The sequence below is a fragment of the Durio zibethinus genome, chromosome 25 (assembly GCF_047325235.1).
Source record: "Durio zibethinus cultivar Kanyao isolate XHJ-2024 chromosome 25, ASM4732523v1, whole genome shotgun sequence".
NCBI classification, from domain to species: domain Eukaryota; kingdom Viridiplantae; phylum Streptophyta; class Magnoliopsida; order Malvales; family Malvaceae; genus Durio; species Durio zibethinus.
This window is the reverse complement of record NC_143186.1, coordinates 13455607-13479954: the sequence shown is the minus strand read 5'-3', so window position 1 is coordinate 13479954 and position 24348 is coordinate 13455607. Positions and strand designations below refer to the sequence as shown.

The 24348-nt window shown below is 34.3% G+C and overlaps 5 protein-coding genes across 5 annotated transcripts; 2 read left to right on the top strand and 3 right to left on the bottom strand.

Moving 5' to 3' along the window:
* Nucleotides 1-2446: 2446 nt before the first annotated feature.
* On the bottom strand, nucleotides 2447-6109 carry LOC111276271 (receptor-like protein 9DC3). Its single transcript, XM_089754729.1, has one exon. The coding sequence runs from the start codon at nucleotides 5627-5629 to the stop codon at nucleotides 2651-2653; it is 2979 nt and encodes a 992-aa protein (XP_089610855.1). The 5' UTR covers nucleotides 5630-6109; the 3' UTR covers nucleotides 2447-2650.
* A 2218-nt stretch (nucleotides 6110-8327) lies between these two features.
* LOC111276272 (receptor-like protein Cf-9 homolog) lies at nucleotides 8328-12154 on the bottom strand. Its single transcript, XM_022862040.2, has one exon. The coding sequence runs from the start codon at nucleotides 11992-11994 to the stop codon at nucleotides 8905-8907; it is 3090 nt and encodes a 1029-aa protein (XP_022717775.2). The 5' UTR covers nucleotides 11995-12154; the 3' UTR covers nucleotides 8328-8904.
* Nucleotides 12155-12962: 808 nt separating this feature from the next.
* On the top strand, nucleotides 12963-14955 carry LOC111275918 (uncharacterized). Its single transcript, XM_022861549.2, has one exon. It carries the CDS (start codon nucleotides 12985-12987, stop codon nucleotides 14719-14721), a length of 1737 nt encoding a protein of 578 aa, XP_022717284.2. The 5' UTR covers nucleotides 12963-12984; the 3' UTR covers nucleotides 14722-14955.
* A 414-nt stretch (nucleotides 14956-15369) lies between these two features.
* Nucleotides 15370-21288, bottom strand: LOC111275921 (polynucleotide 3'-phosphatase ZDP). Its single transcript, XM_022861553.2, has 11 exons — nucleotides 20786-21288; nucleotides 20633-20692; nucleotides 19676-19759; nucleotides 19101-19172; nucleotides 18870-18926; nucleotides 18481-18557; nucleotides 17719-17800; nucleotides 17486-17602; nucleotides 16522-16649; nucleotides 16241-16310; nucleotides 15370-15625 (listed from the first exon to the last, which is right to left on the bottom strand). The coding sequence occupies exons 1-11, from the start codon at nucleotides 21128-21130 to the stop codon at nucleotides 15578-15580; spliced, it is 1140 nt and encodes a 379-aa protein (XP_022717288.2). The 5' UTR covers nucleotides 21131-21288; the 3' UTR covers nucleotides 15370-15577.
* Nucleotides 21289-21578: 290 nt separating this feature from the next.
* On the top strand, nucleotides 21579-23648 carry LOC111275920 (multiprotein-bridging factor 1b-like). The gene is made up of 4 exons (XM_022861552.2): nucleotides 21579-21837; nucleotides 21949-22032; nucleotides 23122-23204; nucleotides 23322-23648. The coding sequence occupies exons 1-4, from the start codon at nucleotides 21696-21698 to the stop codon at nucleotides 23439-23441; spliced, it is 429 nt and encodes a 142-aa protein (XP_022717287.2). The 5' UTR covers nucleotides 21579-21695; the 3' UTR covers nucleotides 23442-23648.
* The last annotated feature ends 700 nt before the right edge of the window (nucleotides 23649-24348 follow it).

Sequence of the window (24348 nt, the reverse complement as noted above, 5' to 3'; positions counted from 1 at the left end):
ATCATTATATTATTTATATTGTCTGAGATCCTTTTTACTATTTAAAAATCAACGAAAATTTTCATTAATTTATTTACGACTAATAAATTCACTTTCAACTAAATATATAATTAATATTTTTTAAATCATTTTTATTTTTTAAATTAATTTTTTTTATTTTTACATTTAAATTAAATTATTAAATTTCAATCATAAATTTAATTTAAAGTGTATTTATGAAGTAATAAAAACTTTGACTTAAATTTTTAAATAATGAAGAGCATCCTCTCCCTTATATTCCCATAGGTTTGTTGGAAAGTGTTGCGAGTAGATATTTAATTAGCTAACTAAACTATAGACCAAAAATCCATTAGCTTAAAGTAAAAGCTTACATACAGAGCAAAAAGGTTTATGGGCCAATAGAAAACCCATTTCCAAACTACTTTTCCCATAAACATTGTTTTTTTAAAGCCTAAATTTGTAAAGGTGAACCAAAATATTGTCCAATAAACCCAAAGGCCCAATTTTTAACTTCTTTAAGCTCTACCTGTCTTTTTTCTAGCTTGGGCCATTTAATAGTAGCAAATAGGATAGACAATCCATATCTGAAATTTCTTTGTCCATGTTTACTCATGTACCATGAACACAAAGGTCCAATTTTTTATTTCTTCATGTTTTGAGCTCGAGACATTCTTTACTCGAGAAGTCGTAAATGAAAGTAAGCAAACTATTAAAAATTAATGTCAAATTTATCGTTATATTATGAGTTAATATTGAATTTTATTATTTTAATCTTAATTTTATGAAATTTATTTCTATATTTTTAATTATGTTATTTTTTTTGCAAAAAAAAAAAAATCAAAGAAAACATGCAGGGACAAAATTCAATAAAATTGAAACATGTTAACAATATTAAATATTGAGTCATATAAAGTATATAAAAAATATACATCAGTCCCAAATAAAAAAAAAAAGATAAAAGAAATTAAACGTGTATAAAATTATATCAAATTTCTAAATAAAAATATACTAAAATTAATTCTTATAATACTTTACATCAATTAAAAGTTTTAGCTTCTTACAATTCTATTTGATTGCCATTGATAAAATGTATGAGTTTAGTCTTATTCGTTAATTATAATCGAATATACATTATACAAGTGTGTATATATATATATATATATGTATATATGACTTTGCATGTGAGATTTATTATGTCTAGATCTCTTGGATCATAAAATATATTAAAGATAATCCTCTTTCATCTAATGTATTCAATCCTCTCATTTTAAAAATATGAACTCAGATTTTAAATTAATGTTTTAATTAAATTTTAACCGTTGAAAAATCAAGTTATATACTTGAAAGTTGAAACCAAAAAAAATAAAAAATAGAAAAATAAAACAGAGCTTCATTTTTACAGCATTTAATATAAAAAGACTTCCTACCGCTCATCAGTTAAAAAGACAATCAACTTTTTAAGTTTATAAAAACATCTACAAAAACACCAATTTCATTCATTTCACTTGCACTTTCTTCAGCTGTACCATACTTGCATTCTACCACATCAATAAAACTTTGCCAACAGAAAAATAAACATTTCTTATTGTAGTAAGCAAAGCATAAAATTTTCTAAAATTAAACACATAAACAGACCCAACATTCAATAAATAAAAATTTAACTTTTTTAAATAACAATAACAAACAAACCGACTTCAAAAAAGTTAAAAATTAAAAAGAAAAATTACCTGTCTACGAATCAAATCACCACGCAGAGAGTAAACCAAGAGGAATCCTCGGGAGGTCCTAACTGCATTCACTCTAATCCCCTCGAAAACCAGACACTCCATGGCCGTGTTGTGATCGGCCTCGATAGGTGATGGTTTGGATAGTATCTTGACCTGAAGCTAATCGACGTCAGACCATTAGAGGATGAGAATAAGAAATCAGTTGGCAATATTGGCGGGAGAATGGGCGTCGGGAGCGCAAAGGAGAGTGGTACTGCAGAGGTTGGGGGGCTCTCCAGCCTTCCTTGGGCGCTGCAGACGCCCATTATTGACTAGCGCAATAAATATTTGATGAATAAAACATAACACGTGTTATGATAATATTGGTTTTTTTAAAAATTTATTTATCAAATGAACTTATTGTTAATAAAATTAAAGTTTCAAATAAAATATTTGAAAAAAAAATCGAATATTTAATCTTGAATTTTTTTTTAAATCAACTTAAGAAAAATGATTTAATTTAGAGGCTTACAAGTAATTTTTTTTAAAACAATAGGGATAATTACTTTAAAAAAAAACTATATACACTTAGTGGAACAATTACTTTAACATCTCATAAGCAAATGTTAAAACAAAGCATAATATATTGTCACAAAAATTAAATAAAATAAAAACACATAAATTTACAAATGAAGACACATCCATATCTATATGATAAGCTGAGAACAAGTAAAGCGATCTACACTAACAACACCTTGAATAATACATATTACACAAGTTGTATTACAATCATTCAGATATTCAATGAACACCCAAAGCCGAACACTTGCTTTTTCTAGCCAGAATTTATTAAAACAAGATGCACTGGATTCGGTTTGAATGCCACTCTGAGAAGTAGGAAAAAACTAGGAAAACCCTCACCTAGGCATGGTCTGGATGTACTGCTAGTTTCTTTTTCGTCCATGGATCCAAAATGAAACTTTCTTCTGCCAATCTCTCTCGATCTTTCTAACAATCCACCATGGTCTTCCAGTTGTGAAAACAATGTATCCCATGCTTAATCCTAACACCACTCCACTTCCATACCCCATCATTGCTACTTTCCAAATAAAGGGTATTGAAAAACCTTCATGTTCCTCAAACATTGGTGCAGGTGGTTTTGGTCCCTCACGGTTGTTGCATTGTTTTGACAATGGTAAGCCACACAATCCCAAGTTACCGCTGTAGGAATCATTATCAAACGTATCAAGTTGATTCCCATGGGGAATTGGTCCGACGAGATTATTTTCTGAAAGGTTTAACACTGCAAGGAATGTCAGATTTGTCAATTGGGACGGAATTCCGCCACCAAGCTTGTTTGATGAGAGATCCAACGATTCAAGTGCTACCATATATCCTAAAGATGGTGGGATAGGACCAGTGAAGCTGTTGTGAGAGAAGTTGAGCATTTGCAGCGAAATAAGTTCTCCAAGTTCCTCAGGAATTTGTCCACCGAATAGGTTGTTTGAAAAGTCCATGGCTACGAAAATGGCCAAGGTTTTCACCAACTCAATCTCCAATCTTTTTGTTGTCACATTCACAGAACTTTGGTAGTACTCATAAACATATCTAGTTCGAGCATCTGTCTTGAATAAATATGCCTCTGACAAGGGCATTTTAGGTACATCTTTCATTGCTCTCAAATTTTGGAATAAATTTGTTGGCAAGGGGCCAGCGAGCTCATTTCCAGAGAGATCAATTATTCTCAATGTGGAGAAGTTAGAAGAAGCTATGGAATTGGGCAAAGAACCATGCAATCTATTCAATCGCAGGATAAGAACTTGCAGCCTTGGAAGTGAAGCTAACCAATGGGGAAACGTATCAGTTAATTTGTTGTTCCCTAAATTGACAACTTCCAAAGAACTACAGTTAGCCAAAGATCGAGGCAGTGATCCTTCCAATTGATTGTCATTGAGCAAAAGATTTCTCAACATATTATTCATAAAAGAATCAGGGATTTTGCCATAAAAGTTATTCATCTGCAAATTCAAGAACTGGAGAGCACTGCTGGCATTTCCAAGACATTCTGGAATAGTTCCACTCAAGCTATTTTTAGACAAGTCGAGAACCACAAGGGATGTCCAATTGCAAACCAGGGAAGGGATATTTCCGGTCAATTTATTCTCTGAAATCAAAAATATGCTCAAGAATAGTGGTGGATTTGGCATTTGAAGATTCAAGCAAGTTGAGAGAATTGGCCCTTGAAGCATGTTGGAATGAAGATCAAGAATTTGAAGATATTTTCCTGGAAATTGCTCCAAACTGGTAAGAAAGTTGTAAGAAAGATTCAACATGTTCAATTCTACCCACCCTTCTGCATCCCATTTGGAAATTCCGCCAGAAATCTTGTTATTGGAAAGATCCAAAACCTCTAACCTTGATGTCCGAAAAAAACTTGGAAACTGTCTTATGCTACATGAAGAGAATAACACTCTAACAAGCTGACGAGAGGAATAGTTTACATCATTGCCGCTGGTGATTAATGATAGTAAACTATTGTTTGAAAGATCAAGAGTATAAAGATTTTCCAGTTTGAAGAGCATATTTGACTCGATGACACCACTCAAGTTGTTTGATGAAAGATGAAGTGTGCTAAGGTTAACAAGATCAAAAAAAGAACTGGGTATTGGACCATGAATGTCATTAGAACTCAAATCAATAGATTGGACACAATTAGGCATCTGAATTTCCTCAATCTGACCGGTGAGTTTGTTATAGCTGAGGTCTAAATTTAGCAAAGATGGCAAAGTAAACAACCAAGATGGTACTCCACCACCTATAAGGTTATTAGATAACGATAATTCTTCAAGCAATTGAAGCTGATCAACATGATTTGGCAGGGCACCTTCTACTCGATTATGTGACAAATCTAGATGGGTAATTTGTGTGAGATTGAACATTGTTAATGGAACTTGACCACTAAAATTGCAGGAAGAAAATTTCAAAGTAGTTAATTTGTTAAGGTTTTCAAAAACATCTGGAATTTGTCCTCCAAAATCATTTTCAGAAAAATCTAGGAAGGTGATTTGAGTGAGATTTCCAAATGATGCAGGAATTGACCCACTAAAACGACAAAAGGAAAGGTCCATCAGCTCAAGGGCAAGACTCAAGTTTGTCTTAGGGAGAAAACCTGTGAGATTTTGATTCCAACCTAAATCTACATGTTGGAGGTATGGAAGACGGAAAACTTCACTTGGAAATTGCCCATGTAATTGACAATATCCGAGACTCAAACGTTCTAGAGATGAACTCAAGTTTAGAAAGGAAGTGACTGCAACACCAGACATATCTACATATTGAAGGGCAAGGTCTCTTAATTTGGTTAAGTTTCGTGCAAGCATGTCAAAACCTTCGGCATCAAATCTCAAGCTGGCAGGAGAAGAATAACTGGAAAGATCAAGTGAAACCAAATTGGATAGGAGACAAATTTCATGTGATATTAAGTCAGAGAATCCAGAATGATAGAGATTAAGATGGGTTAAACTCACTAACTGACGAAATAATTCTGATGGGATAGAGCCATTGAAATTGTTGTCAGAAAGGTCGAGTCGTTGGAGTCCTTGAAGCTGGAAGAGGCTGGTGTTTGCAGGAAGAGAACCGTAAAGGCAGCTGCCACTAAGATTAACGGCAATTACATGACCAGTCAACTGGTTGCAGCTGACTCCCTCCCAAGAACAGCAATCTGTGGTTTCGTTCCAGGAATTTGTCCTGGGGGAAATAAATTGAACACAATAATCAGAAAGAGAAATGGTGTTCTTGAATTCTAGCAAAGCAGCTTTCTGCTCAGGGAGACATAAATGAGTCGATGAATGAAGACAATCAACCTGGAAATAGAAGATCGCTAAAAGCAGGAAAAGGATTTGATTTAACATCCCAACGACCATATTTTCTCAGGAAAAACAAAGCTGAGAAACAAGGGAGTGACCCTGTCAATGAGTTACTACTGGAGAGATGAGGACGGATGTTTTCTACGTTGACCGAGACTTTAAAGCTGTTTTCCATTACATTTCATGTTATCAGTGTTGAAAATTAGTTCATTGTGTTAAGAATTTTCTATAGCAAAATACTTTGCTATAGATTATTTTACTCAGACTTTACAAATAAAAATATAAAATTGAATCATTTTTAATTAGACAGACTGAAGCCTGTGATAAGAGCAGGGCAACAAATTTTGCGTAAATTATTTTGGTGATCGAGATTTGAGGCGGTCATTGCTTCCTTGCAGGTTCTATATACAATAATTTATTGATCACATCAGTGTTTACATTGAAGACTTTCGCAAAATTCCAGTTGTCTTTGCCTAAAGGGTCAAAGTTCAGTGCCATAAATGACATCGTAATTAGGGATGTTCACACCGCACAATCTGTTCCATAACTGGTAAAGCAATCAATCTTCCGTGTGAATTTCCAAAGCAGTCTACATCTTTTTCTGGCTGTTCCAAAACAGAATCATTTTCTTGCTTAAACCCACCGTTGAAGCAAACTTTAGAATACCAACTACGGAAAAATTAATCAGACATCGGCTAAAAAGGAAAACTACAAGAAACCCAGTAGTTGCAATGTTTTGCTCCTGCATGAGATCATTCAACGATCTTGATTCATGTCGCTTTCCAAGGACTTTCTCTTCCCTGATTGATTCCTTGCCCAAATAGTCAAAGCATCGTGAGCCAAGTTATAAAGAGACCAAGCCTTTGAGCATATAATATTGACTTAATTTGGACTTGAGATCGCCTTCGTCAACCATATGCCAACCAAATCAACTTCAATTACGCGTTATATTTAAATAAGAGTTTATATTTAACTATAAGGGCAGACTACCGAAAAATATGCTGTGATCTCCTGCTAATGTGAAAAGTCTTGCTGGTTTCTCTGACCCTAAAATGATAGTGACTTAACTGTTTCTTTATTTAAGTTCATTATTTTTGTTGTGTGAAAGGAAAAAAGCGTTCAGATGGATAAATAACATTTGATGTATAAGAAAATATTTGTTTGACAAAGCTCAACAAATATTGATTAAGTTTGTAAAGATTGAATATTTTACTGATAAGATTTATATTTAATTTTTGTTGTCTATAGTTTTCTCGAGAAATGATTTATAAATTTAATATAAATTATTTCGTATGTCTACAGTCTTCCATGTTTTGAGAAAATTTTTCCTTGTCTTAAATTTTGTTTGTAAAAAAATATTCCTTTGAATTCATTGATAGAATTGAACTATTAGGTGGCAAGAATTTTTCTTTTATGGCTTCAAGGAGCAAGAATTGGAAAATACATGTCATTGGTTAATAGCAAAACTAAGATTTGAATTTTTCAGCCCAATAATCAACAACTAGTACTTCGAAAAGAAATTAAAAAAAAAAACAGTACTACTAGTTTGAGGCCTAAAGAAACCAGAATATAGGTTAAGCATATATTAAGCAAAATTAAAGGATAAATGATACATTATTACTTACAAGTTATTTGGATATAATTCGAATAAACTTTGAATTCGGTTTGTTTATTATCGAGTCAAGCTCAAATTCAAGTAATTTAACTTATCGATCGAGCTGAATTCGAACATTCTTATATCTGACTTGAGTTACTCGGAGCTTAATCAAATTTTTATATTTTAATTATTTTAATTAATAAAATATTCTGAATTCGAGTTCGAGTTTGAGCACAAATAATCAAGTTTGTGTTAAATATAAAAATCAAATTTATTTTTATATGTTAATCGAGCTTAATCGAACGAGTTCGAGTAACTCGATTTCTATCTCTAATTGAGCTCGAGCTAAACAAATAAAATTCGATCGAGTTTGAGTAAAATTTTGAGCTTCGAATTTGAAATTGAGCTTGAACTTAAACTTAATACTGTATCAATTTGAACTCTTTACACCTTAGGTAAAATAAAATAATCAGTGAACGTTGAACTTTTACTTGATGATGTTCCATAACTGTACTGTAGGACTCTTTCCTAAGAATTTCCTTAGGTCCTTTGAATTTTTTTGATATAGTTTCTCCGAAATAGACTGTCGCTTGAAACCACTGTTGAAGCTTTCCTTTAGAAATTATAATACCAGAGGAAAAAATTAGTAGCAGATGTCAGAATCAACTTGTTCTTTCCGAATAAAAATGACGTAAAAGTAATTTTCTAAAGCAAGAATGGCCTGTTAAGTTTTAAACTTTTAATCTTAATGATTAGGTTCAAATCATGACAGCTTTAGATACCAAAAAAAAATCTTAATTACTCTAAAAATGGATATCAAATCTTAAAGTTAAGCATATATTAAGCAAAATAAAATAATCTGCGGGGGGAACGCTGAACTTTTACTTCTTGATGTTCCATAACAGTATTGTACAACTCTTTCCTAAGAATTTCCTTAGGTCCTCTGAATTTTTCTGATCTGATTTCTCTAGAATAGACTGTGTTGTTTGAAACCACTGTTGAAACTTTCCCTTAGAAATTATAATACTAGAGAGAAAAATTAGTAGCTGATATTGGAATAAATATGTTCTTTTCCGAATAAAAATGCCATAAAAGTCATTTTCTAAAGCAGAGGAGCCTGTCTGTAAAGTTTTAAACTTTTAATTATAATAATTATGTTCAAATCATGACAGCTTTATTAGATAAAAAAAATCTTAGTTACTCAAACAATGGATATCAAATCTTTAAGTTTACAGCAAGGATTTCTAATGGTAAACAACTTAAATAAAGGTGACAAAATTTGCTTTATCTTTGAACATTTGAAAAGTTTTGTTAAGAAAATTACAGAAAAACCAAATGAAAGCCACATGTTTTCCAAAAGAAAGAACAAAGCTGACAAATAAAACAGGGCATATTGGCATATTGCCACACAAAAGTAACGACAGCCCATAAATACGAATTTAGAAATGAAGATACCCATATGATCAAAGCTGAACCAGTAAAGCAAGCTCGCTAAGAATACCCTGGATCAAATTACTCGAGTTGTTCAACCATTCAGATTTTCAATGAACACACAGCCACAGTAAATAAACCCAGCAGGGGTGCATCTTGGCTCGGATTCAGCTCGAATGCCACTATGACAAACAGAACAAAAAGCAAGGGAAACCAATTATAATTCTACTTTGGCAAAGAGAAACACCTTTAGTTTATTTGAAACAGTTTAAGTTAAAACTCATCTATGCATTTTGGATGTGTGCTAGTTTCTTCTTCCTTTATTGCTGCGAATCCACTTTGTAACATTCTTTTGCCAATCTCTCTCAACCATTCTCACAAACCACCATGGTCTTCCAGTTGTGAACACAATATATCCACTACTCAATCCTAGCATCAGTCCACATCCGTAACCCATCGTTGCAAGTTTCCAAATGAAGGGTATTGCAGAATCTTCATCTTCTTTAAACTTCGGTGCAGGTGGTTTTCGTTTCTCATCATTGCCGCATTTTTCTGACAATGGTAAGCCACACAATCCCAAGTTACCGCTGTAAGAATCATTATCAAACGTGCCAAATTGATTCCCATGGGGAATTGGTCCGACAAGATTATTTTCTGACAGGTTTAACACTGCAAGGAATGTCAGATTCGTCAATTGGGAAGGAATTCCGCCACCAAGCTTGTTTGACGAGAGATCCAATGATTCAAGTGCTACCAGATTTCCTAAAGATGGTGGGATAGAACCAGTAAAGTTGTTGTGAGAGAAGTTGAGCATTTGCAGAGAAATAAGTTCTCCAAGCTCCTCAGGAATTTGTCCACAGAATCGGTTGTTTGAAAAGTCCATGGCTATGAAAATGGCCAAGGTTTTCACCAACTGAATCTCCAATCTTTTCATTGTTACATTCACAGAAATTTGGTAATAATCATAGGCATATCCAACTCTACGATCTGTACTCTTGTATAAGAATGGCTCTGAAGGTTTCTGTTTCGGTACATCTTTCATTGCTCTCAAATTTTGGACCAATTTTGTTGGCAAGGGGCCGGTGAACTCATTTCCTGAGAGATCAATTATTCTCAATGCAGAAAAGTTGGATGAAGCTATGGAATTGGGAATGGAACCATGCAATCTATTAAATCGCAAGATAAGAACTTGCAGACTCGGAAGTGAAGCTAACCAATGGGGAAAGGTGTCAGTTAACTTGTTGTTCCCTAAATTTAGAACTTCCAAGTAACTACAATTAGCCAAAGATCTCGGTAGCAATCCATCCATTTGATTGTCATTGAGGAAAAGATTTTTCAGCAGATTATTCATAAAAGAATCAGGGATTTTGCCAGAAAAGTTATTCATCTGCAAATTCATGAACTTGAGAGAGTAGCTGAAATTTCCTAGACATTCTGGAATAGTTCCACTCAAGCTATTTTTAGACAAGTCGAGAACCACAAGCGATGTCCAATTGCAAATCAGGGAAGGGATATTTCCGGTCAAGTTATTCTCTGAAATCAAAAATATGTTCAAGAATTGTGGTGGATTTGGCATTTGAAGATTCAAGCAGGTTGAGAGAATTGGCCCTTGAAGCAAGTTGGAATGAAGGTCAAGAACTTCAAGTCTCTTTCCTGGGAATTGCTCCAAAGTGGTCAGAAAGTTGTAGGAAAGGTTCAACATGGTCAATTGTTCCCATCCTTCAGCTTCCCATTTGGAAATTCCACCAGAAATCTTGTTATTAGAAAGATCTAAAAACTCTAACTTTGATGTTCGAAAGAAATTTGGGAACTGTCTTATGCTACAAGAAGAGAATGACACTTTAGAAAGCTGAGGGAAGGAATAGTTAACATCATTGCCGCTAGTGCTTAATGATAGTAAACCATTATTCGAAAGATCAAGATCATAAAGATTTTGAAGCTTCGAGAGCATATTTGACTCGATGACACCACTCAAGTTGTTTGATGAAATATGAAGCGTGCTAAGGTTCACAAGATCAAAAAAAGAACTGGGTATTGGACCATGAATGTCATTAGAACTCAAATCAACATATTTGACAGAATTAGGCTTCTGAATTTGGTCAACTGGACCGGTGAGTTTGTTATGGCTGAGGTCTAGATTTTGCAATGATGGCAAAGTAAACAGCCAAGATGGTACTCCACCACTTACAGAGTTATTAGATAACCGAAATACCTCAAGCAATTGAAGCTCACTAACATGATTTGGCAGGGGACCTTCTAATCGGTTATATGACAAATCTAGCTCGGTGATTTGTGTGAGGTTGAACATTGTTATTGGAAGCTGACCACTAAAATTGCAGGAATAAAATGTCAAAAAAGTTAATTTGTTGAGGTTTCCAAAAACATCTGGAATCTGTCCTGCAAAACTATTTCCAGATAAATCTATGGAAATAATTTGAGTGAGATTTCCAAATGATGCAGGAATTGACCCTCTAAAACCACAATAGTAAAGGTCCAACAACTTAAGGGCACGACTCAGGTTTGTCTTAGGCAGATAACCTGTGAGATTTTCATTCCAACCTAAATCTATATGTTGAAGGTATGGAAGCTGAAAATTTTCACTTGGGAATTCCCCATGTAATTGACAATCTCTGAGACTCAAACTTTCCACAGATGAAGTCAAGTTTAGAAAGGAAGAAACTGCAACACCAGACATATCTACATAATCAAGGACAAGGTTTCTTATTTTGGTTAAGTTTCTTGCAAGCATGTCAAAACCTTGTGCATCAAATCTCAAGTTGGAATAAGCATTAATGGAAAGATCAAGCGAAACCAAATTTGACAGGAGACTAATTTCATATGGGATTAAGTCAGAGAATCCAGAATGAGAGAGATTAAGATGGGTTAAACTCACTAACTGAGTAAATAACTCTGATGAGATAGAGCCATTGAAATCATTGTGAGCAAGGTTGAGCTCGTGGAGTCCTTGTAGGTGGAAGAGACTGCTGTTTTCAAGAAGAGAGCCAGAAAGATCATTGAAACTGAGGTCAAGCCATTGAAGGTTTTGAAGGTGGAACAGGCTGTTGTTTGCATGGAGAGAACCGTGAAGGCAGCTGTCACTAAGATCAATACCAATTACATGACCGGTTACCTTGTTGCAGGTGACTCCCTCCCATGAACAGCAATCGGTGCTTTGGTTCCAGGAATTTGTTCTGGGGTAAGAAGCAAATATCCCACAATAATCATCAAGAGAAATGGTGTTTTTAAATTGGAGCAAAGCAGCTCTCTGTTCTGGGAGACATAAATGAGTTGAATGAAGAAAAGAGGAAGAGGAACTCCATGAACAAGCAACCTGGAGATATTGCAAAAAAGCTAAAAGAAGGCAAAGGATTTGATACAACATACCAATCACCATATTTTCTCAAGGAAAAGAAAGCTAAGAAACAATGGACGCGAACCTGAAAATGAGTTGTGGTTGAAGGATATATCTCATTTTCAAGTCAACCATTTCCAAAGTCTTTAAAGCTGTTTAGTTCAGATATTATGTTTGGAAAAAACTAGTGATGATGTTCAAAGAGGAAGGAAATGGTAGAATAAGCACACTGAATTTTATATATACCATTTGAGAGGTTAGTAGGATTTGCATATTTAATTTCATTAATTCCCATTTGATTGTTTTCTTAAATTTTATTTTGTACAAGAAAGGTTCAATGGGATAATGCTACACAAGCACAACCAAAGCATATGGACAAAAACAAAATTTTTTGAATTAAAATTTTTAATTTAAAATTATTATACCTTTTATCCATGATATAATATAAATCATTTCCTAATTTTGGTTAAAAAAAAACAACTGTGACAAGATACATTCCAAACTATATAAATATATTTACTTATACCCTTATATTCAAATAAATAAATGATATGAGTAATTTAGAAAATAAACTTTGAAAAAAAAAGTTTCGAATAACAATTGCACAAACTTTAAAATTTCTCAAAATAAATTTATTTATTACAAATATATAATATCGAGTTTATCAAAAATAAGGAAACGGCCTAGTTTTTTTAAAAAAAAAATATTTTTCATCTAATCCCTTACTTTAAATATATACAAACAAATGAAATAAAATAAATAATTAAATAGAAAACTCTTAATTTCCAATTTTTAAAAAACTGATAAAATATTTCAAACTTTTCATAAAACAACAATATATTTTTTTATATTTAGTATTTTCCGTTTTTATTAATTATACGTTTAAATAAAAATAAAGATAAAAAATTAGATATAATTTAATTGAAATTCCCCCCTAAAACGCAACGTTTTGCTGGAGTTCTTCGATGGTTATTCAGCTTTTACCTCTAAAAGTAATCCAAAACTTTTTCCTTCATTTTTTCAGGGCAAAAAATGCAGCCTCAAAATCTCTCATTTTCTAAAACCCTAAACCCCTCTTTACTTGTCTTCCCTTTCCCTAAACCTATCCTATCACCTTCACTTCCCCTCCAAAAGCACCCATATTGTGGCAAAAAATCCGCCATACTTTGCATCCATCAGCGAGACGTCCGGGCCTTTGCTGGGAGGAGCAAGAAGAAACCGGGTGGCCAATCATCGGGTCGACTCGAAGGGAACGCGGAGGTAAGGCGCGTGGCGAAGCTAAACGCGCGTCGAAAATCGAAAAAGCTAGCCGAATCTCTCTTCTACCGGTTGAAAAACTCGGGAAAAAGAAACCATGCGGATAACTTCACGGAAGAAGAGCTGGAGGCAATCGGACTCGGGTATGACCGGATGGTCCGGTTCATGGAAAAAGACGACCCAAATTTAAGACACCCTTTTGATTGGTACAAGTATGGTGAATTTGGGCCTTATTCTTGGCGTGGGGTTGTTGTTGGGGACCCAATTCGAGGGCGGTTTTCGGATGAAAGGGTCACAATTATAGGAGAAGTGAAGAATCATGAGGAATGGGAAAAGATAGAGCAGTTCGAGATGGCTTCAGAGTTTAGGAAAAGGTTGGAAACGATGGATAAAAATGTTGGTTTTAGGTATTTTTGGTTGTTTGTTAGGCACCCGAAATGGAGATTAAATGAATTGCCTTGGGAACAATGGACTTTGGTTAGTGAAGTTGTTGTTGAAGCTAGAAAAAATGAGAGATTAGATAAGTGGAGTTTGATGGGGAGGTTAGGGAATAAAGCTAGATCTTTGATTACTCAATGTGCAGCTTGGATGAGACCGGATATCATTTATGTTAAGAAGCCGGTATATCAATGTAGGTTTGAGCCTCAAGATGAGTTTTTTGAGGTGTTGATGCCGTTTCTTGATCCGAAAACGGAAGGGGAGTATTTGTTTGAGGTTATGGAAGAGGATGGGAGTGTGGAAATGTGTAGTTATTTTGAGGGGTTGTGTAAGATTGTGAAGGTGAGTCAAAAGGCTTTTGTGGATGATGTGGTGCAAGGGTTTGAGAAGTTGAGTGAGGAAGGGAAATCGCGGTGTTTGGAGTTTTTGTTGAGGAATCATCCTGTACCTCTTTTGCATCCATATACAAAGGAGTGGAAGGCTAAGTTGGAGGAGATGGAGTTGGGTTGTGATGCACCAGATGATGACGAGGACAATAGGGGCCGACATTCTGGTGAGACCCAGTTCACGGATTGGATTGAGGATGATGGTGGTGATGATGAGGAGGAGGACGATCAAGATGATGTGGTTCTGGACATGGAAGAAGGTGAGGATGAAGAATTTGGGACTGAAGAAGAGGAATCCGAGGAAGAAGAGGATGGAAAGTACTGGGAGGAAGAGTTTCAGAAGGCCGTAAGCAGCTCAGAAAGGATGGAAAAAATTGCAAAACGAAGTGTTGAGATAACTACAGAGTTCTATAAGAAGCAGTTGGGGGTAATGGAAGATGGAGATGAAACTGCCCTGAGGGGTAAAAGAGCAAAAGTGAGAGCAGAAGAGTGGAAGTATGCTGGGATTGGTCCGTGGAGGAGGAGGATTAAGAAGAGCAAAATTCCTCCGGAGCTGTTTTTGCGAGCAGCAATTAGACCATTCACTTATAGGAATCTTGTGAAGGAGATTGTCTTGACAAGGCATGCAATATTGGAGGGTGAGATTGGTAGGAAAGAACAAGGCAGTAAATTTATGGGAAGAACTTGAGGTATTTGAATATTATGCAGATGACCGGACATCCATGACATATCTGTATTTGCTGCACCAAGCTTGCATTTAATAACTGCTAAAGGAACCTTGAAACCATTTGTAAAACTATTGCAAACGTTTGTTGTAGAACAATTTTGTTTGGAGTAGAGGGAGTCATGAGCTAGAGTTCAGACAGGTTTTCTATCTTGTGTTGAATTTACATATTTAATGGTTATTATGTATTTTATCCGACCTATTGCATTGATTTTGCTCTGTAGAATTGCATTTTGACTCCTCTATTGAAATAGCTCCTTTCTGGCCCTGATTACTGGCGTTTGATTGTGAAGGGTTTGTGCAGCAACCAGCAACAATTATTAATGCCCTATATCCTCCCAGCCATCTTAATTGATATTGGTGTGCACATACCTATACGTTAAAATAAAGACAGTTCGTACATATGATCCATTATTTTAAAAAGCAAGCATACTTCATCTTCAATCCAGCCTTGGCACATCTGGATCAACAAAGCATACTTAGGATTGAGTTAATTCCACGGCTCATTATGTGTTCAGAAAAATTGTTGTTTGCTTTATGTGGGTTATAAATTCAATAACTTTTAGTTGCTACTGTCGTGCAAAGTAGATGCCATTATGGAAAGAGTCATAGTTTGGTTCCATCGGAGGCTTTACCCTGTATGCAATTCATATACAAGTTGTTTCCTGTATAAACTCAATCTAAAGCATAATAATCTCCAATGTGTATCCAGACATTGCCGCAAAAAAGATCCATCAGACAGGATGAGTATAGCTTAAAACTAATACATAACTAAATGCCAGTCAGTGATAGTGCATGAGCAACTACCAACCAAATTCACTCAAGTGCTGAAATAGTCCTCGGGAACGTAAAATTTCAATCCTATCGCCTGCAACCATACGAAAATCATGTAAGTGACTCTTGTTTACCATGCAGATCCATTAATATTTTTTTTATACTACTAGAAACAAATGAAATAACAGTGAGTTAATGCCCTCACATACCAAACAACTTTGACAAATTTTTCACATGACATGAAAGATGCTTATTTAATACATTTGAGTTTGGATCTTATTAACAGTTATGAATTTCAATGCTTCTAGAGATGATCATAGTAGTAATGTGGATTTCTCATATTAATTAAAGTGGTTCTCTTTGTTAAAACTATTTCAAGAGAAGTCCCACATATTTTCTCTTCCTGGCGAAAACTTGATAGTGTTAAGAGTTTAGAATAAGTGCATTAAAATGACCAAGTTTAGAATATGTGCTTTAAAATGATCATAGTTTCTTGCACATTACTGAAAAGGGCTAAGAGGAAACAATAATAAGGCTATGAAAAAGGTTGCAAAATTGTGTAAATCAGCGTTATAGACAAACGGAACATTTCCGTATTCCAGTCCCAACCAAATGGCAAAATAGAAAGACAAGTTATTGCATACAAAAGTCAATAATTGCACATTAATGCTTTTTGAAAAATAAAATAAAATGACAAGTTTAATGAAACCTGTGCAAATTTTATATCAGCATCACTATGATCATTAGGTCTCCCAGCAGCATCACCAACATAAAAAGATCTACAAGACAGACAACCAGAGCTTCTGTCAGTCAATGTTCCTGTGCAAAAGTGATACTGAGACCCTAAAGTTTAGCAACCAGATCATACTATCTTCTCTCTCTTTTTTTTGGATAATTAAGATCATACTCTCACACTAAGCACCAAGTACGAGTCAAATTACTTAAGAGCTTAGGATAGTGAAACAAGATAAAGAAGATGAGGAAAATAACTGTTCCACATCAATCGGAATGCCAGAGTTGAAATGTTTCTCCATAATGTGCCACATCCCAGGATTAGGTTTGCGGAAAGGATCATCTGCTTTACTGCCAGCACTGCCTATCCCACATGCTATAAAAACCTGCACACATATAAAACAAGTGAAGACATTCTAAATTCATAGTTTTTTTACATTATAGTAGAGCACTTCAGATACATTAGACCATCAGAGAAAAATAAGAGACAGAAAAGTCCCCTACAATCCAGATTGATTCAGCTAAAATGGTGGAATTCATTAAAAGAAGTATGAAAGCACACAAGAAGAATGTGGCAAGATGTTTATTATAGATGATTCTATTTCATTAAAAAAAATTATGAAAGCAAGTAAGAAGAATGTGGCAAGATGTTTGCTATAGATGATTCTATCATTACAGAGATCAAATCAACATGCTGAAGTGCACTTCATTGTTGAGATAGAATCATGGCTTACCAAGTGACCATGAAATTTTTTCAGATACCAGAGAATAACAACTAAAGAGGGAGTTGTTTTTATTTATAAACCATTTAAAATAAAGAACCCACCAGACCTCAGAGACTGGATGTTCCCATTAAAACTATAATTTGAGCCGGAAACTTTAAGCAGCACATTGACTCAACTCAAATAAGCCGTAATCTCAAACTAGTTGGGGTTGACTAGATGAAAGCATCCCCCCCCCCCCCACACACACTGTTCAGTGAAGAGCTCCATCTTCTAAAAGATTTAATCAGCACCTTGATAAACAAAATTTATCACCAAAGAGATGCAAACTGGGAAAAATTATTTTAAGAAGCACCATCATACTGATCAATTCAGAATCTGGATGAGTTCAGCACCAGAAATGATTCGAGATTTCTTGCTGCTGAGAAGTTAAAATAGATTGGAGATACTTGCTTTTTATAGAGGAATAACAAAAGGCTACTAAATGGAGTAAACCCAACCTGCATTGGAACCTTTACTTGCTTGATGAAATTGTTGAGACGTCCAATCTTTGAGTCCACAGCTACCTGCCTTTTATTCTTCCAGCGATCAATATTGGATTCATTAGTAAAGATTACCTAATTATTGGACAAACAGAATTAACAATAAGAAAACAAATAACAAATGCACCATAATCATATTTTCTTATAGAAAATAAACAACAGAAAGGTTACAGTAATAAAAGAAATAAAACCAGTTTATAGCCCTCTTTATAAAGACTCTGCAGCTTCTGTGGTATTGAAGGATACATAAGGGACCAAGCATTTGCACCTACTCTGAAAAACAAGAAGTATAGTTATCAACTCAAAAAACTGATCTGCTGCTTCAATTTTACACTTGCAGCGGAAACTTATGGTTGGGCATAACAAGGTGGTAATGGCCATTCCCACATTTCGTTCGCACAATAACCATTTCCCCTTTAACCTATAATTCCTGTTCCCAGCCTCCCATTGATGTTGGTTGATTTGCATTAGCTTTTTTTTTTTTTTTTTCAGGTTAATAACTGAAGACAATACTTAAGACATTTCAGCACAGAAAGAAGACTACATCGGTAACATTGTTATGAACTTCTCATAAGATGAAGAAGCAAATAAATGAAATAAAAATGAAAAAATGAAAAAAAGAAAAAAAGAAAAGAATTCAACCCCATTAAGCTCTTATGTTGAATTATACTCCATTGTATCAATTTGAATACATGAAAAGTAGGAATAAAGGATTAAAAGAATGTAACATTATTCAGAACCAAAAACAAGTTAAAATATGGACATGCAAGTGAACGTCACAGAACAAACTAGTCGAATTTGAGAATCTCATTTAACAATAATGTGAATGAACTGATAGAAAAACAATTGTTTATTTCATTCATAAATGCCAATACATGTCAGATTTATGCAATTTCAAATGTATGCTTGTTGAACAGCCTAATTGAATGCACAAAAACTGCATTCAACCCTACCTTTTAACAGATGTTTTAGCCAGACAACCATCAAAATCAAAAGCAGCAACTTTACCCGAATCATGAAGACCATCATCCTGTGAAAGATAAAAGGAGATGTCACCTTACAACCGAAGTTCTCCATACCAACAAATCAATTAAAAGGAATAATTAGTCAATAAAATCAGATTATGTCTCAACATAAGAAGTATTTAGATATGCCACCAAAAGATCAAATAAATAAAATAATGACAGAAATGAAAGTGAATTAAATAAATATGTAGATATAAAAATAGTTAGAATCTGCAAGATTAGACCAATTATTAGACTTCTGTATCCACCATAATACAAGCAGTCAAGCTTTTTTTTCTTCTTCATTTCTCTTTTGTACTATACGATTGGTATCTCACCCGCTCAAGAAATATGATTGTCTGGAATGCCTTCCATTTTGGTTCTAATGCAGCATCCTAAAGCAAAGGAAAAAGATAGAAACAGGTAAAGACAGAATATTTTCAATCATATAGACTTCTGAGCTCAAAATAAAGAAACTTCTTAGAATATGTTACTCAAAATAAAGAAACTTCTTTAGAATATGTTAAGTTTCAAAAACATGATATATAATGAGTAAAATAGTACTATACCTTATACTTATCCTTGACATCCGAGACAGAAAAGGCTATGTCCAACTCATCTTTCTCATTAGGCACTGACATCTAGTTGAGAGCAAATAAAAGTTAAAGCTGATCAGTTAAAGCTAATTCAACTACACAAATGCAATTAACTCAAACAAATTTGTAGGCAATTATACATCAAGTTAGGATTAGGCACTCAAACTGACCATACTTTAGACATTTTCGGTCCATCCATGCATAGCCAAATTAGTCCACAATCAATTAGGCAGGCTTTGAAGTTGGAACCCATAAGAGGTGATTATAATCTTTTTTGTATTATTCTTTTGGTTTCTCAACATAAAAGAAATAAGAAAAAAACAATAACCTGCCCCCTAAAGTTTCTTTGAATTACTTTCCTCCACTTCATTATCTTCTTCGTCTTTATATGTCCTCTAACGATCAGGATATGACACAAAATATAACAAATCAATGACAATAAGTGTGATTCAAAGGTGAAAATGGAAAACTGATTCTCCTTTTCTTCTTTTATTTTTTCTGAAGGTCTCTACATCATGGAAGAAAGCAGAAAAGGATAATCCCCATACCTTAATTTTCTTTGAATTGTTTTTCTCCATTTCAATTTCTTCTTCTTCCTGTTCTCTTTCTTCTTCATCATTTTTTCCCTGCAACTGTTTATGAAATAACATAAGATAGATAAATGATACTGATAAACTAACAAAGATGAAAGCGAAAAACCATAAGTTTCATTTTGCATTCCTTTTCGCACTCAAAATACACCTAAAGAAACTCCTCTTCATCTCCACCAAAAAAGGAAAGAGAGAAAACAGAAAACCGAACACATTACCAAGTGAGAACAACCTGGCAAAATTTTGTCAGCTACCTAATCTAGGTCAAAACCATGGAAATGCAAAACATTGGAACCGCATATGACCACAATTCCATTCGATACAAATTCTAGTATAGATCACACTGTTCAATTCAGAAAACAAAATTCCCAAAGAACCCCCTTCAAACCACAAAACTTGTTCTTAACACTTGCGACTGGCAATTTATATTAGAGAATATGCTGCACAAAAAAAATGGAGAAAAAAAGAGTTGTTTTAGTTAAAATTACTTATTTGTTCATAATAAAGAGTTTAGGGTAGGAGAGAGAATAAATAATACATATTTGTACTTCTACTTATGAGTCATGACCACAGAGAAATCTTAAATAAATACTGAACTAGAGTCCTCTTGGACACAACTGTTCATCATTACACAAACTTGATCTAAAATTTGGATTCAAAGCCCCACAACATACATATAAACTTCTATCATCATCACTTTATTTAAATTCAAGTAAATCTTATCAATAGACTTCATCTCACCTAAACCACAAACATAACTTAGACATAATTAACCACTATTTCTCAAATCAAACTCAACTGTATCACCTAGCACCCAAGCTAAACCAAATAGCAAACTCTAGAGTCTAAAGTTAATCAGCAAGAGACAACACTATTTCACATTTGCAATCACAATTCAGAAATTTAACAAAATACCCGCTTTGGCGACTTATCAGACTCATCTGCAAATTTCTTCAAAGCTTCCTGGTCAGTACCCTGAAACCAAAAAAAGAAATATTCACTTTTTAATCATAACCCAAATCTTTTTTTAACCTTTTAGCTGCAAAGGAAAAGAAAAAAAGTTTCAACCTTGAGCAAATCAAAGCCCTTAATTACATCAAGGGAATCAATCTTTTCAGGAAAGCAATGCAAGTGATGCCATTTGGTCATGTCAAAGCGTCTAGCATCTCTGGTAACAAGCCCCAACCTCAAGGCCTGAGCCGTTATGGCTTTGCCACATTTCTTGCAAGAGGACCTGCCAGACTTGGCATACTCAGCTATGATTTTGGTGGTCATTTTTCTCTTCTTTCCAAAGGTGAAAACAAAGGTGAGAAAAAAGGTTGGTGCTTTTGGGGATTCTGGTTTAGGTAAGCGGAAGAATAAAAGAGGAATTTTGGGTTTATCGGGTACCGTAAGGAAAGAGAGCGTTAACATGGAAACACAGGTGGAGCTTGGGGAGAGGTTTAATGGCCTCCCGCCATTTTTACTAGTAGTTTTGTTGGAGAGTTTTCGTTTAGTAGGACTGTCTTCAGTGTGGTTAAGTACTTAAGTTGTCAATGTGTTTGGGTCGTGAGAAAATGAGAGAAAAAAAAATTAGCAAAAATAAAGGAAAGTGAATGTTTTATCATTTTTAATGTGTTTTAATTTTTATTAAAAAAAAAAGAAAATATATATATATTTTTTAACTTTAATCTACCCAAACTTTTCTACCAATTTAATAATAATTAATGGACTGATATGAAAAAAAAAAAAAACCATTTGGAAAAATTAAAGAAAAGAGTGATGGTGAAAGCCCAATGAGAAGCCCATTCCAATTACTGCCACGTCATCTAATAATGATCGTCGGATATTATCATCGATAGGTTTAATTTTGGTTCACCGATAAATAGAAAGCCTCCTCGCTAGCATTGAATTTCTAACAACAACCGTAGGATTTTTTTCATTCCTTTCACTTTCCTTTCATCCAATCAAAGAAACTCAAGTAAGAGAAAGAAAAACAATGGCCGGAATCGGACCTTTAACTCAAGACTGGGAACCGGTGGTTATTCGAAAGAAACCCCCAAGCGCCGCCGCCAAGAAGGATGAGAAAGTGGTCAACGCCGCCCGCCGTGCTGGCGCCGAGATCGAATCTATCAAAAAATGTATTTTTTTTTACCCCTAAAATAATTGTAATTACATTTTCTTTATTTTTGTTAGCGTAAGATGAAAATAGAAAATAATAAAAATAAATTTTTTTAAATGGAAATCTTTAGCCAATGCTGGGACGAACAGGGCTGCCTCAAGTAGTACTTCTTTGAACACAAGGAAGCTTGATGAAGAAACTGATAATCTCGCTCGTAAGAAATATTTTATTCCCTGTTCTTTTTATTTTTTCTGCCCTCTTTTTATTTTTTTCCTATTTACCACAACTATATCTGAATTGCTTTTGTATGAAATTCCCAATTTATTGCTCAAAAGAGAATTAATTGTTTCCAAACTGAATGAATTGGTAATAGTTTTATGTCTGATAGTAACACGAATGTTTCTGTAGGGATTTATTTGTTGGGATGGATTTGAATGTTGTATTCTTGTGTATGTTTAGGACGCTTACAGATTGTTGATTTGAAGTAGGCACTTGGCTGAATGACTGCTCTACGGGATGTGTAATCTTCGATAAGTAATGGTTTTCATTAACTTATAAGCAGAAGGGATTTATCTATTAGTTTTGGAATATCAATAGAGTGAGGTTTATGAATTTATTTTTATTGGTGGGTGTGCTTGTGTTTTGGTTTCATTTTCTTTTGTGAGATTAGCAAACGATACAAGTTTAAAAGCACCTATATATGCTTTATTAAAAATGTCTCAATTACCTTCTCTGTTCTGCTTTTTGGGGAAAAAGTTTGAGTTATAAATGGGTGGTGTAGGTGGTGTTGTCATTGGTGGTATAGTAACAGTAGAACTGACTTACTTGGTACATATATTCATCCTTTGATCCCTTGAACTGTTATTTTGTTGGTTCACTCTATGCTGACCGAACAACATCTTGTTTTAGTGTGTTGGGTTGTTTTTGGTCATTTGCAAGTTGAATTACCTTTGCTCTATATCCGTCACATTGGAATCTCAATTAAGCTTTTGTGATTTTATCTTAATATTGCTTTTAAAATTTGCCATATTCTTTTACCATGGCTTTGGTCTTCTCCATAACGGGTGAGATGTTTCTACATTTACATATTTGACTATTATGATATGATCCTAAACCTGGCCACCAATAATTTGTTAAACTTATATGTTTTATATATATATATATATATATATATATATATATATATATACTCCTACCTGCCCTACTTACTTCAAATTTTTCATCAGTTTTCAACATCTATAGCACCTGAGTGTCAAGGATGATTCCATTATAAATTTTTGGTGGTGTATAAAATTATGAACAGATGATCGAGTGCCACCTGAACTGAAGAAAGCCATCATGCAGGCTCGAATGGAAAAGAAACTTACCCAGGCTCAACTTGCACAGGTCTCTCTCTCTATCACCGTGTGTGTGCACGAATGCATGCCAGTTCATGCCTAAGAGTACGATGAGTCTTTATTTAATTTCATATTCTTTCATTGAATCTTTCTTGTCATCCCACAGATGATCAATGAGAAGCCTCAGATTATACAAGAGTATGAATCTGGAAAAGCCATTCCTCATCAACAGATAATAAGTAAACTGGAGAGGGCTCTTGGGACAAAGCTGCGACGGAACAAGTGAGGCAGGTCTTGTAGAAACATCAAACAGAACTCAGAATATCGTCCAGTGTCTGAGTCCTAAAACTTGGTTGTGTAAATGAATGTTTTCTACCATTGTTATGGCTCAGTTGTAAGAACAGTATCTGTCTTTGACTTTGTGTGATGACTCTGACAATGAATATGACTATGAAATGAAGTGTGTGTGTGCATGCACGTGCCCTTGACTTAACATTGGAATTTTTGTGATTTTTGTGTTTTTGCTTTTGTCAATTTCAAATCATTTCCTCAGAGACACTCCTTTGATATACTGATGAAGGTGTCAGGTTTTAGGAACACCAATAAATATGTTTGATATTTTCGCTTGTTACAGTTGGAATAGCATAATATTCTTAGCCCTTTTGTCAATGTGTGGATAAACAGGGTAAGGAAAAAATGAATAAAATTACAGCTATATTCATGAAGAATATTTTCATGATATGATGAGCATCACACTGGCTATGGCCCCAAGGAAATGGGGTTATCACATTTTCTATGTTGATTTTTACCCAACAACAAACTATTATACACCTTCACTTATTGTGATTGAACAACAATAGCCAAACATTGCCATCTAATGTTATCGATTACTAGCATTGTGAACGAATTCAGATGTCTACCACCTATGGAGAAAATTGAGGGGCAAGTCATAATAATTAATCCTAGAATACTACAGAACATTGGATTTGGTCTATGGCTTTATGTCTCCATAGAACTGGTAATTCGTGTTTTTGTATCATGTTTGATATGTATAATGATACGAATTATTAAAATACGAATAAGACACAAATTATAAAATATATTTAAATTTTAAAAACGAATATGATACATTTATTATATGTATTATACACAACATGATTAACACATATAAAATTAATCTGTTTAAATACAAT